We start from the raw sequence: 14619 nt of genomic DNA on the forward strand, positions 1-14619 counted from the left end.
TTTAAGTGCATCAGCATACCAAACAAGCATAGCTTTTAGGAAATTAATGAGTGGTGGATTCAGTCCCCAATTTAGAATTTTAGGAAGCTTTCGGGCAAATATGCTGTGCTTTAGCTCAGAAGCATTGAAAGAAAAACCTTTAACTTTATTCTAAGCAAGAATAGCTTGGCAGCTTTTGCCCACTTAGTTTACAGAAGTAATGGGGATGATTTGAGGAAAAGAGTAAGAATGCTTACTTGTTCTTTCAGCTGATTTACTTTATCTTGGAGAAGCCTCTTCACAAGTCTTAGTTTCTGTTCAACATCCATCATACGTTCTTCCATCATTTTTAGAAGCTGCTCATGACCCCCCTGGAAAGCAACATTTATGTGAAAATCAGTTAACAAAAATCAGTTCACATTCACCAGTCTCCGTTTTTCAGTTTACACTTAAGGAAATAGCTGGCAAGCCACATTTGAGTCTATTTTAAACAGCTGACTAAATTAATAAACCATTCATGGAAGCACAACGTTATGGCAACATTTAAAGGACACTCACAGCATAGAACTAGTTTTCTAAGTCTAAGTTACTCTTGATATGACCAGGTCTAAGAAAAATTGATATAAAATTCTAGTTCTATCTTGACTGTGATAGTCAGATCTGGATAGTTTCCTTTTCTTGTTCTTAGGTGCTACCATATTTCTGTTGAATATTGGAAACAAAATACCAATCAAAATCTTAACAATTTTAGAAAAAAAAATTAAGGTGAAGTCATAAGGGCACGTTAGTTTGACAGTATAACTCTCCTATGCCAAAGCCCCCTTGAAATTGAGGAATATCCTAAAGTATGATGCCATTATCCCAAACCTGAATTTTTAAATTTTTTTTAGATTAGTTGTTCAAAATTAATGTTTCCAAATAGTAACTCTTAAATGCTTTTGCTCTTTTTCTTCAGTGAGGTAACAGACAGTCTTACTAAGAGTATAGTAACTCAGTGTCATGAGAGTGCCCGTTACACCAATGGTTGAGTGAAATTTTCCCAAATAAATTAGAAAGACCAGGAGCTAAAACAAAGCTCGTTTGTATTTGTGAACTTTAGACACTGACTGCAGGAAAAGGGATTCTTTGTTTTAATGCTGCCTTGTTACTCTAATTCTAGGAAGTCATCTGAGAAGATTAACTTTGAGAAAGCACTAACCTTCTCCCCAAAACAAAATACCTTCAAAACTGAAGTACCTACACACATGTGGGGGAGTATAAATGAAAAAGCAAGGGAGGAGTGTTTCAGGTAGGTAGTTGCTCACCTAAACACCTATATAAAGATCCCCTGGGGATCAACATTTTATTTGTTGTAACACCAGATACTCCTTAAGTCTATGTATAGGGCTGTAGAATCACTTAGCTTGTGAAAAAATATTGAAAAAAGTTACATTAATTATATAGAAAGCAGTTTTACAGTGTTGCTGGACTGGATGTTTTTCTGGATTGAAAGAATACTACTAAGCAGAACTTGCAGGGAAGTTTTTAGCCAAATTATCTTGAGCTATCTTTTGTAATTTGATTGGAATTCAAAAACATACCTGACTATTACACTTCATATGGGTTGCAGGAGGCCTTGCGTGAGTAGTTAAGTGGAAACTAAGAATTATAGTGGTCTCAATACCTGTGATCTTGTTTTTTTGGCTTAAAGGTGATTTGGGAATGTTCTAACTTCAAATTATCTCATGTTTAATGGGAGAAGTCAGCTCAAGCATTAGCTTTAAGGTCATTAGAAAGATGGGAGCAAAAAGATTTTTGAAAGCCAGCAGGAGAAATCGTTCATGGCTCCCAACTAGAAAAATCATTGGCCTTAAAGAGGTGTTTTGCTGACTTTTTAAAGTGTTAGAAATCTAATTTAATCTAGTAATTTGAGACAAAACAAAAACCTAAGGAATGTTATCCAAGAAACAAGCGTGTTAATAATTTTCCCTTTTCTGGCACTGCCTTTTTACTTTATGGCCACAGCAGTAGAATATGCCCATGTACTACACAAATTCTTTTCTTAAATATGCAGGTAGATCTACTAAAAAGAAGCTGAATATCTGTATTTAAGTACATCCTCTATTGCAAATCTTTCCCAGAAGTCCTGATACGACAATCCTCAGCAAGGACGAATATTTTGTCTAAAATTTGTTATTTTTTCTTCATAAAGCTGAAACCGTAAACTATTGGTACTATTAAGACAAGAGACATTATGTTTAAAAAAAAATTTTATTTTTCATTTACATCAAAAATGTCATCTTTCCCTGTTAAAAAGTTTATACATCTTATACAAAAATGCAGTATAAATACCCCAGATTTTCTTCAGATCTCATATAAAATTAGTACCATTTGAGAAAAATAGTCTCTTTCCACATTGAACAACTCCACATTTTAAATAACATAAATAAAAAGTATCTGTAACAAATTAAAAAAGACAGCTTATGAACTTTAAACAAAATAGCTTCTAGACAAATAAATAGGAAATAATACTGTGGAGACTTTTTTTTTTTTCCTTTTTAGAAAAAGCACAAAATAATTTGATCCTCAAGTTTCTCAGCTTATGCCAGTTCGTGTGTTTGTGTGTGTTTATCATGGTAAGGAATGAGATCATAAGCAGCCAAGCTGTCAGAGGTGCCCGATCCTCCGGTAGGAATCTGCATGCACTGCTCGCTGCTCCGGTAGCAAGGCCTAGAGAAAGAAGGCAAGTGGGATACTTCACCCTGATATCCAGATTTTCTTTTAAATACGTATGTATAAAGTAAACCACCAATACAAGCGAAGCAAGCAACGCAAGACAAAAAAAACCACACACAAAAGAAAACATGCAGAGTATCACGTCTTATATTTCTCTAAATACTAGTATTAGCACTACACATATGCAATTGAGGAGCTATTTGGGATGCATTTTCTAGATGTAAGGACTCTTCAGATGGCTCATCCACATTTTTGGGGGGATTTAAAAAGATCAGTGGCTTTTTTTTTTTTTGCAATTAGCAAAGCAGTTAAGTTTCTTAGATGAAATTATCTGCCATTATATATATAATCTCACAGATTGCCAAATGGTATTGAAAGAACTTATTTGCGTTTCTATTTTAAACCTAGTTATAAGTCTTTTCCTGAGACAGGTGAACAAGCTGTTGGTCAGAGGTGATTTGAATTTTCAAATAAAGAGCTGAAGAAGGGGGAAGCTGAGCAACTGTAAATATTCTGAACAAAAATACCAGTTAGCAGAGGTTCTAAGTGAACTTAGGAAAAGATCATTTAACAGGCTCCCAAATCTAGTTATTGAGCAAGGAATACGAGAACAAGTGCAGCGATTGCTACTGTGCAGCAGGTAAGAATCACAGCACTAGACACAGCAGACACAGTCATTTGGAATTCAGAAGAGTCCAGACAGGTTAACACAGTAGAAAAGGCTCAGGAGTTTTAATTTAGTGAAATCTGAATGTACGACAGTAGCCTTTGGAGGACAATCGCTCAAGACTGACTGTAAAATGAATGAGAACATAGGCCACCGTAACAACGATCAAAAAGCAATGAAAATTGCAAAGCATGATGAACACAAAAAAAATAATTCCAAAAAGGAGGGGGATAACTTTGGATACCTTATTACACAGAAGGACTCGGGATCTAAGAAAGCTGCAAAGTGCAAAGCAGCAGCAGCAAAACTAGGTGATTAAATTTACACAGAAAGCATGGAGATAACCTGACGTTGTACTCACTGGTGAAAAGATGATGAAGAGGGACTAGGATGCAATTTTTCAAGGTGCTAAAGGGGACATTGAAATGGACATAAGCTCAACTAAATGTTAACACTAGAAGTCAGGATGACAAAGAAAAATCAACAGTGAGAAAGCAAGATGTGCTTACAGAAATGTCAAAGTTGAGACAAACTAAAACAAGTTTGGCCTTGTTTATAGTTGTAGAATGCATGTGCTTAATAAAGATTTTAGTAAGTTATCTAGTAATGCCCATGAAAAAAGCTGTAGGAGATGTTATAAACCAGAATATCCATTCACTTTAAGCAAAAAAAAAAAAAACCAAACCAAAACCAACCCAAACCCAACAACAAAGCAACGATAGAAAAAAATTAAAAGGATTAAGTGCATTAATGCATTGACAGAAAAGTGCAAAGCCTCTCTGAAAGTATTTTTAAATTCATGAAGCCATCCAGAATAAAAGCTTTTACAGGAAACGTAAAAGTGATTTATCTGTAGAACTACAAGTTCCAGGATGTGACTGGTTTGCAAATTGTTTCTCAGGCTTTCAAAAGCAAAATTACAAAGTCATCACTCCGAATGCAATACAGAGCACATTCATTTGCAGATGCTACTGCTGTTATATGGCTTTTAATGATTTCAAAATTAAACTGCACACTCTACTTTCCATTTTATGTGACCAAGTACATTAGCCTGTGGTAATGCACTTCTCTCAGGACTCAGCTGAAAAGGAGAGCACCTTACAATTGATTTATTTTTACTTATCCTATATTATTTGCCATTAAGTTATTTTTTTGTGTGGAACTTCTAAGTGTTATACCTGTCTTAAAAAAGACTTCTTACTCCAAGTTTTGGAAATTTTAGAAACTGTTACTGCGTGTACTCCGTAATACCTTTTTTCCAGAATACCCTATTAACACGCTCAGAGATTGTTAAGCTTCAAAGTCTTGACCTTATTGTTTTGTGTTTGGTTGGTTTTTGTTTGTTTGTTGTTTTGGGGGTTGTTTTTTTAAGCGTAACAGCAATCTGAGTTTAAAGCTTTTTCCTGCTAACAGATTAATAAAAGTGTTAGTATTTTATCTAAGTTATTCAGAGCTTTATCTTTTCTCATAAGATAAAGACCTATGGCCTGAGCAAAGCTTTAGAGATTTAGAGGTTCGGTTACTTGTTGAAGAAGAGAGTCATTTAGCAAGCCTAGTCCCCAAGCTTAGTTATATACGGGAGGATACAAACTTTTCTACCTATTGCCTATATTTCAGTTTTATATGTTAAAAACCCCAAACACTAAAGATGACTCTACCCATTATGTGCAGTAGATGTAATTTTCCTTGGAATTAGATTGTTTTTCCTTAGAAGTGCCGATGTTGAAGTTCCTGTATAATGGTAACAGCGTTCTCCAAACAACATCTCCTCTTATGGCCAAATAACAAAGATAGGCTGACCTTATAAAAAGGATTAATTTGTTTGTATTCTGCTCTACTACAGCTGACAGAACTCCATGTGACAGCAACAGCCCAAACTAGTATTTTATGTGTGAGGGGTATGTGCTTGTGCAATATGTGGTGTAGTGTACTTTTTAAAAAACAAATGGTTCCAGACATGGATATTAGGTAAAGAAAACAACACAAAACCTATAAACGCTTACTGCACATTGATCAGAAGGAGAAAAGCCAGTTGAGTGTTTTTTTATTTTGAACAGATTAAGAGGTCTTCAGAATTAAGCTATGGCTCAAGCTAAATATACTAAATAGCAAAGGTTTGCTTTGATATCTTTGATAGATTGAATTTTCATTTTTGAACTGGCATAAACAGAGAACGGATCTCATCAGAATTGAAAAAAAAAAAAAAACAAAACAAAAGAAGAAAACTAACCAGATATTCTTTTAAAGTGGTAACCTGCAGAGTAATGAGAGCTTTACCTGTTGCATGTTTGTTTCAGAGGGTCTGCTTTCAAGCTCTTCCTGAAGACGTTGACTCCTCCTCTCTGCTTGTAGTAGCTGGTGTTGGAGCTGCAGGAACTGTTCCTTGGGCACCATAGCACAGCCTTGCTGCGGGAGCTCCCGGGAGTGCGGGGACTGGCTAAGCATCACACTGCCGCTCGAGTGGAGCATCTGAAGAGCAAAGTAAATCAGCCATCAGGGGAAAACAGCAGTGCCGTTCATACAACTTATCTTTTAGTGATGCTCTAGACATCAGGTTAGTCTTGAACAACTTCTCATATGCAAGAGAAACAAGCCTGAACTCAGTAACAGAAGCTAAATAGACCGTCTTTCGCTTTCCAATGAAAGAAGATGCTTCTTTATGCGGAGTTCTGAAGTCTAAAGGAATCTGAGCTTTGATTCATAAGCTCATACCCGAGCTATAAATTCACTGAATTTCTGATGAAATCCTGTCAAAGTTAAATGGGCCTGTGGTCAGCTTTAACTTAATAGTCCTTTTTAATTTTAACCTTGACCTCAGCAGCTCTTCTAAAAAATAGTATCCGCTTACAAATAAAAGCACTATCAGGAGGCTGAAGAAGTTGTCCACCAGTGCTGATTATTTCTAGTCTTTAATCTAGGATGGAGAGATAACATTCTCAAAAGCAAAACAAGTTTTCAGTGTAATGTATGACGACTTAAGTAATTTGATGCCAGCTGCTATATTACATTCAGAATTCAGTATTTAGAATCCCATATATCTGTCCTTATGTTCACTACTAACTGTAGAAGTTTAACACGTTTTATAATTCTTATTTTGAGATGTGCCACAAGCAGAGTTTGATAGCAAGTCTGGAGACCTCCTGAGTGTCTGTGCTGCATAAGCAAAAGTATACTCAGAGGGGCCCCTGAGATATGGACGTGTGTAGTAATCTGAAGTAGTTTAATTCCAAATTCAAGTCTTGCTTTCACTAAAAAAAGACTACTCAATGCATCAGCCAGTCTATGTAATGTAAAGGTCCCAAATGGTTTAGCTTCCCCACATCGTTTACTCAAGTGCTGCTCCCAAGCAATGCTATGACAGGTACTGGATGAAGGTGGCTAAGAAGAGAGGCATTTCTGGCATTAACTTACTACAGCAGCATCGCAACCACGAGAACATCGCAACCACCAACTTAGATAAACTGGCCCAGCATCAGATGAACTTTCAGACAATATTAAGGGCTAAAATTGTTTCATGTGACTATTTAGCATTTTTCTAGACTGAAGTAAAATCCAGGCATAACTATCTCACAGTTGTAATAGTTTAAAATACTAAAAAAAGACCAGAACTGTACAGTAAAAACCCCTGATGTTGGATTTGCATAAGATTAATACTTTCTTCCCATAAAGTTCAGTTGACCACATCATAAAATTCTCACCTGTTATCTCAAAACCATTACTCTGTTCCCTTCGGGAAAGGCATATAAGATTATGGTAGTGGTTTTAATTTTCCTTTCACAGGTGGTAGAATTAAGGCCTTAAATTCGTAATCATATTTCAATTATTGAGTTTGTCCATAATGTAAACAACTATAAGCATTTTTCATGATGGTGCAGCTCTTCTGGGCATCTGTACATCTCTGTTGGCCCAGGTAAACAGAAAATAGGTTTGTAAGTATTTTTAAATAAAACTATTTGGTTCTTTTCTTTTTTTTTAAGCTATCAGGAGATTCTCTTGAATCAACCTGTCAGCAAAGGAGCTATTCTTTTACTGACAATATAAACAGTGAAAATAATGAGCTTTTGGTGGAATTTGTTTAGGTTTTCCTGTACTGTTGTGAAGCACACGAGTACCCGATGAAAGAGCTGAAGAAACAGTCAATTAATGTTAAGGGCATCTTAAAAAATGAATACCAATTGCGTGGCTAATGAAAACTGTATAGTCTTGCTGTATTCATCTGTGGAAGAAAGAGGAATAATAATGAACTTGCTAAACTATTATTAGGGACGACACTGAGTGTGATCACATATCAGTTAATATTAAGACAACTTTTGAGAAAAAGCATGCAGATATCAGAGGTAAATAAAAAAGCAACTTCAAGCCTCGCAGTCAATGGGTTAGAAGGAAGGGGTTGAGCCACTTTTCATTTTCTTATGATTGATTTAATTTTTTTGAAGGCAATTGGTTATTTCTCTCCATTTTCATGGCAGTGCCTTGGAAGCACGCAACTTCTTGGCCTACAGAATTAAATTGCACACTACAGTTAGCGCAGCTGTCAAAGTAAAAATTTTACATTAAAATGAATAGTGGCCTCTTTACTTAGAAGATGCATGGAATAAAAAAAAATAAAAAAAAATCCGTAAAAGAAATGTTTTCTCCATGCTATGGGTAGTACATTGAAAATGATTGCTCTACCTTCGCACACTATTTCAGAAAGAGAACTGCACCCTTCTCTGCTAGTTCCAACCACTGAGTTCTAGACAGGTTAGCCACGAACAAAACGAGAACAGGCACAAAAGAGAAAGTTAGAAGTCATAAAGTGCTAAGTGAATGTTATACACACCTGCTGGGAAAACGTTATTAGGAGTAACACAAGTCCTGCATGTTTGAAATACAAATTCTAGGAGAAAACGCAATTCCATGCCTGGTGTTTATACTAAAGGGTTTAACAGTGTTCGGAGTTTTTCCAAAAAATAATTAAGACTATATAAGTAAAAGCGTGGGGCATATAAACAGTCTTTCAGTAACTTGTCAAAATCTCATCGTTTCTAATCAAGTTTTTACAGTTTTACTAGTTACATAGTATATTCAGCATAACATGTTTCCCATTTGCTTACTTGAGGAAAAACATGAAGTCTTTTAATAAAGAGTGTTGTAAAAGCCTCCTCTAGAAGATGCTTTGATTTATGGAACAAGTCAAAATTGTGGTGGTTGTATTTTTTTTTTTAATATTATATTTTGAACTCAAATTCAGGCCATCAAGTTTAGGCAAGACTCCTGACAGACAACTCTGAGGTCTAGCCTGACCTTAAGGGATACACTGATTTAACATCGTTAATCCTGTTAGCAAGGGCCCCTAAGAATTACTCGGCTTTCATAACATCCAGCATGATGTGTCTCCAGCAGCACTGAACAAACATCCACGTTTACAGCAGGCTTCGGAAGAATCTCAAGTGAAGTTTTCACTCATGCCTTTAGATTAACAGCAAATTGTGTAAATTGTTAATCTGTCACGAACCAGATAAAATAGCAAGGCTTAAACTCAGCCAATTATTCCCATAGTAAATAAGAACAGGTTTCTACATTAAGAGCAGCGTTACGCAAACATTAGTTAGGAAACTTGAGGTTACATGTTTTAGGAAGGAAGAGGAAAGTGTTAGCCTCGCCTCAAGCACAGAAACAAATTTCTTCGCTATTTGATTTTATATTGGAAGCCTTACAATAAACCACAACATGCTTCAGAGAAACATATTGGTCACACTAACATCTTGATCATGAAAGATGAGATTAGGCACTAGGAGAGATTAATTCTTCCCATTTCAATTAGTTTCCTCTGTTCCTACACATCTAGAAGTTGTTTTTAAATAAAGCCACAGATTCAGAGAGACAGTGATAAAGCCCCACGCTACTCAGTACAGTCAACACTTATTGAAAAGTACCTCCATCAACTGATCATCCAGTTTGACTTGCTTTTTTCTTAGCCCTTCATTTTCTGAGCTGGTTTCCAGTTCACGTTCAAGAGAATTCATCTGACTGATCTATTAAAGACAAGAGATTTCCTTAGAAAGGTAGTAGCTTCTTATTTTATCTGCCTTGTTTTCCCAATATGCAAGTCGTGAGTCATTGCATGTCAAGACAATTCAAGATCAAATGACGTAAGTATTTGGACAAGTGCAATGCTTTGCTAAAAGTGATGTCTAAGGCAATGTTATACAGCATCTCTGACACAAGTTTCCAAGAATACGCAGGGTTTAATCTAAAAGCAGTAACGCTGGCATATGAGCGCTGAGCGGAGCACTGGAGCAGGCTGCGTGTTGTTTACGGTTCCCATGTTCTACCTGTTCTACCCCTGAGCTGTTGGTACCGACTAGAAGCCCCACAGCACGTCGGCACGGACTTCCACCCCGCCTGCTCCGCACGAGCGCAGAAATCAGTCAGCTCCCCGCGACAGGGATTCGTAAGAGACACAGAGCGCAAAGCTCGGAGTGTAAGAAGAAAATTACAGCTTTCCGTCTCGAAGAGCTAATTTGGCCAGTACTGCATTGAGTCACGTATTTACCATCGAAAACTAACCTTCCTGTTCGCAGATGACAACTCCTTCTGAAGCTGTTCGCACTCTCTCTTCAAGCTTAATTTCTCTTGCTCTATGGCTTTGACGATGCCTGACTGGCTTTGATGCTTTTGGTGCTTCAGGGAAAGGACAGTAGATTCCAGCTGTCTGATCTAAAGGGATCAGAGATAAACAAATGTGGAAAAACATTCCAGGCCATTAAAGAAAATAAAAAAAAATATATACACCAAATTGCACCTACTTAATCTAAAATACGGAATACCAATCGATTTTGGACTCATAGCAGATTCTGGTGTATTTTTGACATTTTAGCTTTGAGCAACAAAAACTCTTTCCCTTCCTCTTCCCCATGATCTGCCTAATGCTGTGGACTAAGAAATCGGACATGAAGAATGCTTGGAATATTAGGAAATTTTTATGAAAGAAAACAATTGAAAGGTGTTAACTGGAAGTTGCACCAGAATCTTAGACAAGCGTTATCAGGATTTTCTTTAAAAAAAAAAAATTGTTTGAAACATCGTAAAAGCGTCTGTGTAGTCAGTGCGGATAGAAAGGAAAACTATTCCATGATCCATTCTTTCTGCAAACGTTTCTATCCAAAGCTAACGAGCGCCATTCTTCTCCTGTATTACCCACTGCAAAACACAAATCGTGAAGCCTTGCGTAGCCCCCCGATCCGTCCGCTTGCTGAGGTTACCTTCTCCCTGGCGTGCGTCAGGTCTGTTTTACTGCTCTGGACTTCTCTCTGCAGCCTCTCGTTCTCCTGCCTCAGCAGCTGCTGCTCCTGCTTCAGCAGCTGCTCCAGTTCACCCCAGTGGAGTTGCCTCTGTTGGTCCTGCAGCCCTGAGGAAGGCACAGCCAGTTCTAGAACCCGATTCTTAAGACAGACAGAAGTGCAGGGTTAGGCCTTAAACAAAGCAGCAGACATTTTCTTGATGCAGGTGGGTTTCGAGCAGGCTTTCGGTAACTGCAGACTCTGAAGTCGCAGGATTCCCGACTTCCTCCCAGCCTACGCTCCGCTCGCCACCGAGAAACCCAACACGCTCATCACAGCGCAAACCCAAAGCGCTTCCCTCTACTCCACGAAAATCACGGATAATAGCCGCGCGCCAGAACGCTCCATACACATGCACAGAGTTCAACACCACACACAAAAAGAAGGCAATTTGCACTCCATTTCACAGCCTCATCAAGCAAATAGGGCTCAGCATTATATATTATTCAGTAATAGCTGTAATTTAGTTCCTGTTGTACGATTCTGAAACAGCCTCTTTTCCATGTGGACATTAAATATTCCTTAATTACATGGCAAACAAGCCAAATTAGTAACTGAGTTCATAATACCAGTCCCAAAAACGCTGTCTACAGCCTCCTTCAGTTACAGCTCCTCATCAGTTGTGAGACTGATACAATACTGTGCCCCTCAAAACCGAGTTTGACCAAAAATTAGATCCCCCGTCAGTTACTAGTTTGGCTGTTTACGTGTTTATGGTCTTGCTAAGCGTAAACTCATACATCGTCCACAGATTATTCGAAATTTTTTCGGTGAAAGATTGAGATTTATGTCGGGGAAGAACAGAGACTCGGGAGATGGACTGATCATTGCCTGTCCTCCCGTTCAAAATTTAAAATAAGGGCTTTTTTAAAAAAAAAAAGTTTATAATCTGCATATTATATACAATCCAACAAGACTGATTATAGTTATACTAAAATGGAAAACTACTAAATACAGAAAGCATCATTAAAATAGGGCTTTTTTGTACCTGCCTTCTTTCAGCTTTTTTTTTTCTTTAATTATTAGCTTTATACCACTTGTTTAAAAAAAAAATAAAAATCAATAGTTGCTTAGGTCAGAGTCTACTTGCTCAGGTCTGCAGTGCTATTTGTGTCCTTTCAGTGGACAAGGCAACGTAAAGAATCGAGGAATGGTTTGGGTTGGAAGGGAACTTAAAGGCCAACCAGTTCCACCCCCTGCCCTGGGCAGGGACACCTCCCACCAGACCAGGTTGCTCCAAGCCCTGTCCAGCCTGGCCTTGAACCCCTCAAGGGATGGGGCAGCCACAGCTTCTCTGGGCAGAAGAAATGAGTTGGCTACAGAAGAGCGGAGCTGGTGTCCGTAACGCCCGGCATGCAAAGTTGACTGATTCGGAGGCACCTGAAGCCCGTTACCTTTTCATTGGCATTCTGCAGTTGCTTGTGTAAAGACATCACTTCTTGCTTAAGGGTTTCCTTCTCCTGTTGTGTCACCCGTAAATCCGATTTGAGTCGGGACATTTGCAGGGTGGTATTTTGCAGCGTTTCATCCAGACTCTGCACCTGTAAGGAGCAGGAACGCAGCTTGGTGTCTGCTGGACCAAGGTTTCTTGTAACCTTGGTCTGCTGGGATGTGTAAGCGCCACGTCTCACACCAATTTAGGATCTCCAACGGATGGAGTGAAGAAGTTCGAATGCTGACAGCCCCCCTTAAAAATTGCTAAATGATTTTCTGTCCTTCTATTCCAAATTAGCAGCCATCCCCTTTGAATACAGCCACAATACTGCATTCAGCAACGACACAGCTTCCACCCCTCCACATTTATTGTGATATGCCGGGAAGAGAAGACTTCTCTTGAATTATTTATTCTTCCTGGCAGCCCATGGCCAACAATAAACCCCAGGCGTAATTAGCCAAGCCAATAGCCATTTGTTCCCCGGCCCTGTGAGAGATGAGCCACCGCCAGAAGAGCGGGGAGCAACAGCAGAGTCTCCGCAGTATTTTAGGAATAACGGGGCAGAATGGATTGGCAGAAGGATCTTGGCTGTGGATGCAAACCAACGTAGCTTATTCTCGGGGTGGGGGGAAAGTCTCATGGCATTTCACAAGCTTCCTCTTGTCCTTTGAGAACGTCACTTTGAAAGCCCATCAAAGCAGCCATTCTTAGCTGCATGACATCTTTGCGCATGTTACGAGGGGGCTGGTTTTTATGAAAAAAAAAAAAAAAAAAAAGCACTAGAAAGGGATTTAAAAAAAATTTTTTTTGATCCAGGGCTGGAACAAACCCCGCTGTTCTACCTTCTCCTGCGAAACGGTGAGCTGCGTTTTCAGTGTCTGACTCTGCTGTTCCCAGGACTTCTGCTCCTGCTTCAAGCTGCTGATCGCGCTCTCTAAGCGGCTTACTTGAGCTACCTGCAATAAGATTACATCGGTAAGCCCGAATCAGCCAGGATTTTCTTTAACTCAATTTGACTTTGGGAGTTAAGCTAGAGGGAGTTGCAGCTACGCAAAGAAAACGCAGGAGAGCAAAAAAAAAAAAAAAAAAAAAAACCAAAAAAACCCAACAAAACAAAACACCAACCAAAACCTAAACCCCTCAGCTCCCAGCCCAAATCTCCACACAATGGGATCATTAGAGCGTGCGTATAAGTTACGCCGCTCGAGTTCAGAGTTAAAATATGTCAGAGTTGGAAGAAAAGTGCAAGAACACTGTCTTCCTTGTCCTGCTGCAATAGTTATATCCGGCCCCGTTCCTTGCAATGTTTGGAATTTTCCACATCATGAAATTACAGTCAAGCTGGGCTCCAGAATTTAAGCTTTCTCTTTAAAACCAGCTGGGGGGGAAGAAAGTGACAACTAAGCCTTTATCTGCCTTGAAGGTAAGACAAAAATAAGTCTATAGTTTTACAGCATAGGGTGATACAGGTAATGGTGTAAGAATTTCAACAGCCTGTTAAGGCATGTAGGTGGTGATGTGGATTCGCAGGTCTTTCTTACCTTATCAATACATCTGTTTAATTCCTCACTCAGGGCTTCTTTTTCTTTCTGCAGCTTCTCATTTTTAGCAATTAAGCTCGAGACTTCATTTTGGAGGTCAGCGAGATCAGGACACCGGGGCAGCTGCGGAAAACAAACCCCCTTTACAGTTGTATTTCTGGGCCGTTTCAGAATTTTGCATGCACGTGGCTAGGCAAAGCTTTCCCTCCTCCTCCGGACCAAGCATCCCAGCTCCAGATGGAGCGGGAGAGAGAGGAGCATTCTCCAATTTGGTAGGAATGACCATACGAGTATCATTGATATGACCCAGGGCATCCTTCCTGCCACACAGGGCAATAAGGATTCCTAATCACCCTGCAATCCCTCGCATTTGCTTTAGGGCTGGTCTTTCTCTTCTGTCAAAGGGCAAAAAAAAAAAAAAAAAATACCGTACTGTGACTTCTGATGCTTTTTCCGTTTGACACTGTGCTTTAGCTTAACGCCCTGCCTTCTTCTCTGCGGGTCTGTCTTTGCTCGCTCAATCTTCTCTCTTTAATTACACTCGAGACACAATCCATTCTTTGCTGAATGGGCTTCATCTGCTTTTGCTTTTTAAAACCCTTATCTATCCTAAGCTTTGGGCACATCAAGCGAGTGCTTTGGCGCTGTAAAGAAAATTACTTTGTGAAGCCCTAATCAGGAGGGGTGACTCATTTGTAGCCTTCATTATCTATGTTTATTAGCATATATTTACAGCCAATTGAACCATGCTCATACAGGCGATAACCAAGCCCTCCAGGAAATTATCCTCGGAAGCTGTGAGACGTGGGAGTCTCCAGATGGGTTCAGCACTAGGAATTCTCTCCGAGACGACGTGCCGGAAGAGACCAGTGCTTAAATGGAGCTATATGGGTATCACAGGGAAACGTTCCCCCCTCTGCCTATCCCGTCTGCCCAAATTAGAAAAGCCCTTGATTA

General features: G+C 39.1%; 1 protein-coding gene across 7 annotated transcripts in view; it reads right to left on the reverse strand.

Moving 5' to 3' along the window:
• Positions 1-14619, reverse strand: part of NIN (ninein) — a 66924-nt gene that overhangs the window by 4745 nt on the left and 47560 nt on the right. For 4 of the 7 annotated variants that reach the window (XM_054200770.1, XM_054200775.1, XM_054200769.1 and 1 more), the window contains 8 exons: positions 13663-13785; positions 12964-13077; positions 12081-12227; positions 10609-10788; positions 9914-10063; positions 9280-9378; positions 5639-5830; positions 237-350 (listed from right to left, as the gene is read on the reverse strand). In XM_054200770.1, coding sequence (XP_054056745.1) covers positions 237-350; positions 5639-5830; positions 9280-9378; positions 9914-10063; positions 10609-10788; positions 12081-12227; positions 12964-13077; positions 13663-13785 — 1119 coding nt within the window. Of the gene's footprint in view, positions 1-236; positions 351-2260; positions 2689-3722; positions 3770-5638; positions 5831-9279; positions 9379-9913; positions 10064-10608; positions 10789-12080; positions 12228-12963; positions 13078-13662; positions 13786-14619 lie in introns of those variants that run through there. The other 3 variants (XM_054200772.1, XM_054200774.1, XR_008466326.1) reach the window with 3 other exon arrangements.

The sequence above is a fragment of the Rissa tridactyla genome, chromosome 4 (genome assembly GCF_028500815.1).
Source record: "Rissa tridactyla isolate bRisTri1 chromosome 4, bRisTri1.patW.cur.20221130, whole genome shotgun sequence".
In the NCBI taxonomy this organism is placed as follows: Eukaryota; Metazoa; Chordata; class Aves; order Charadriiformes; family Laridae; genus Rissa; species Rissa tridactyla.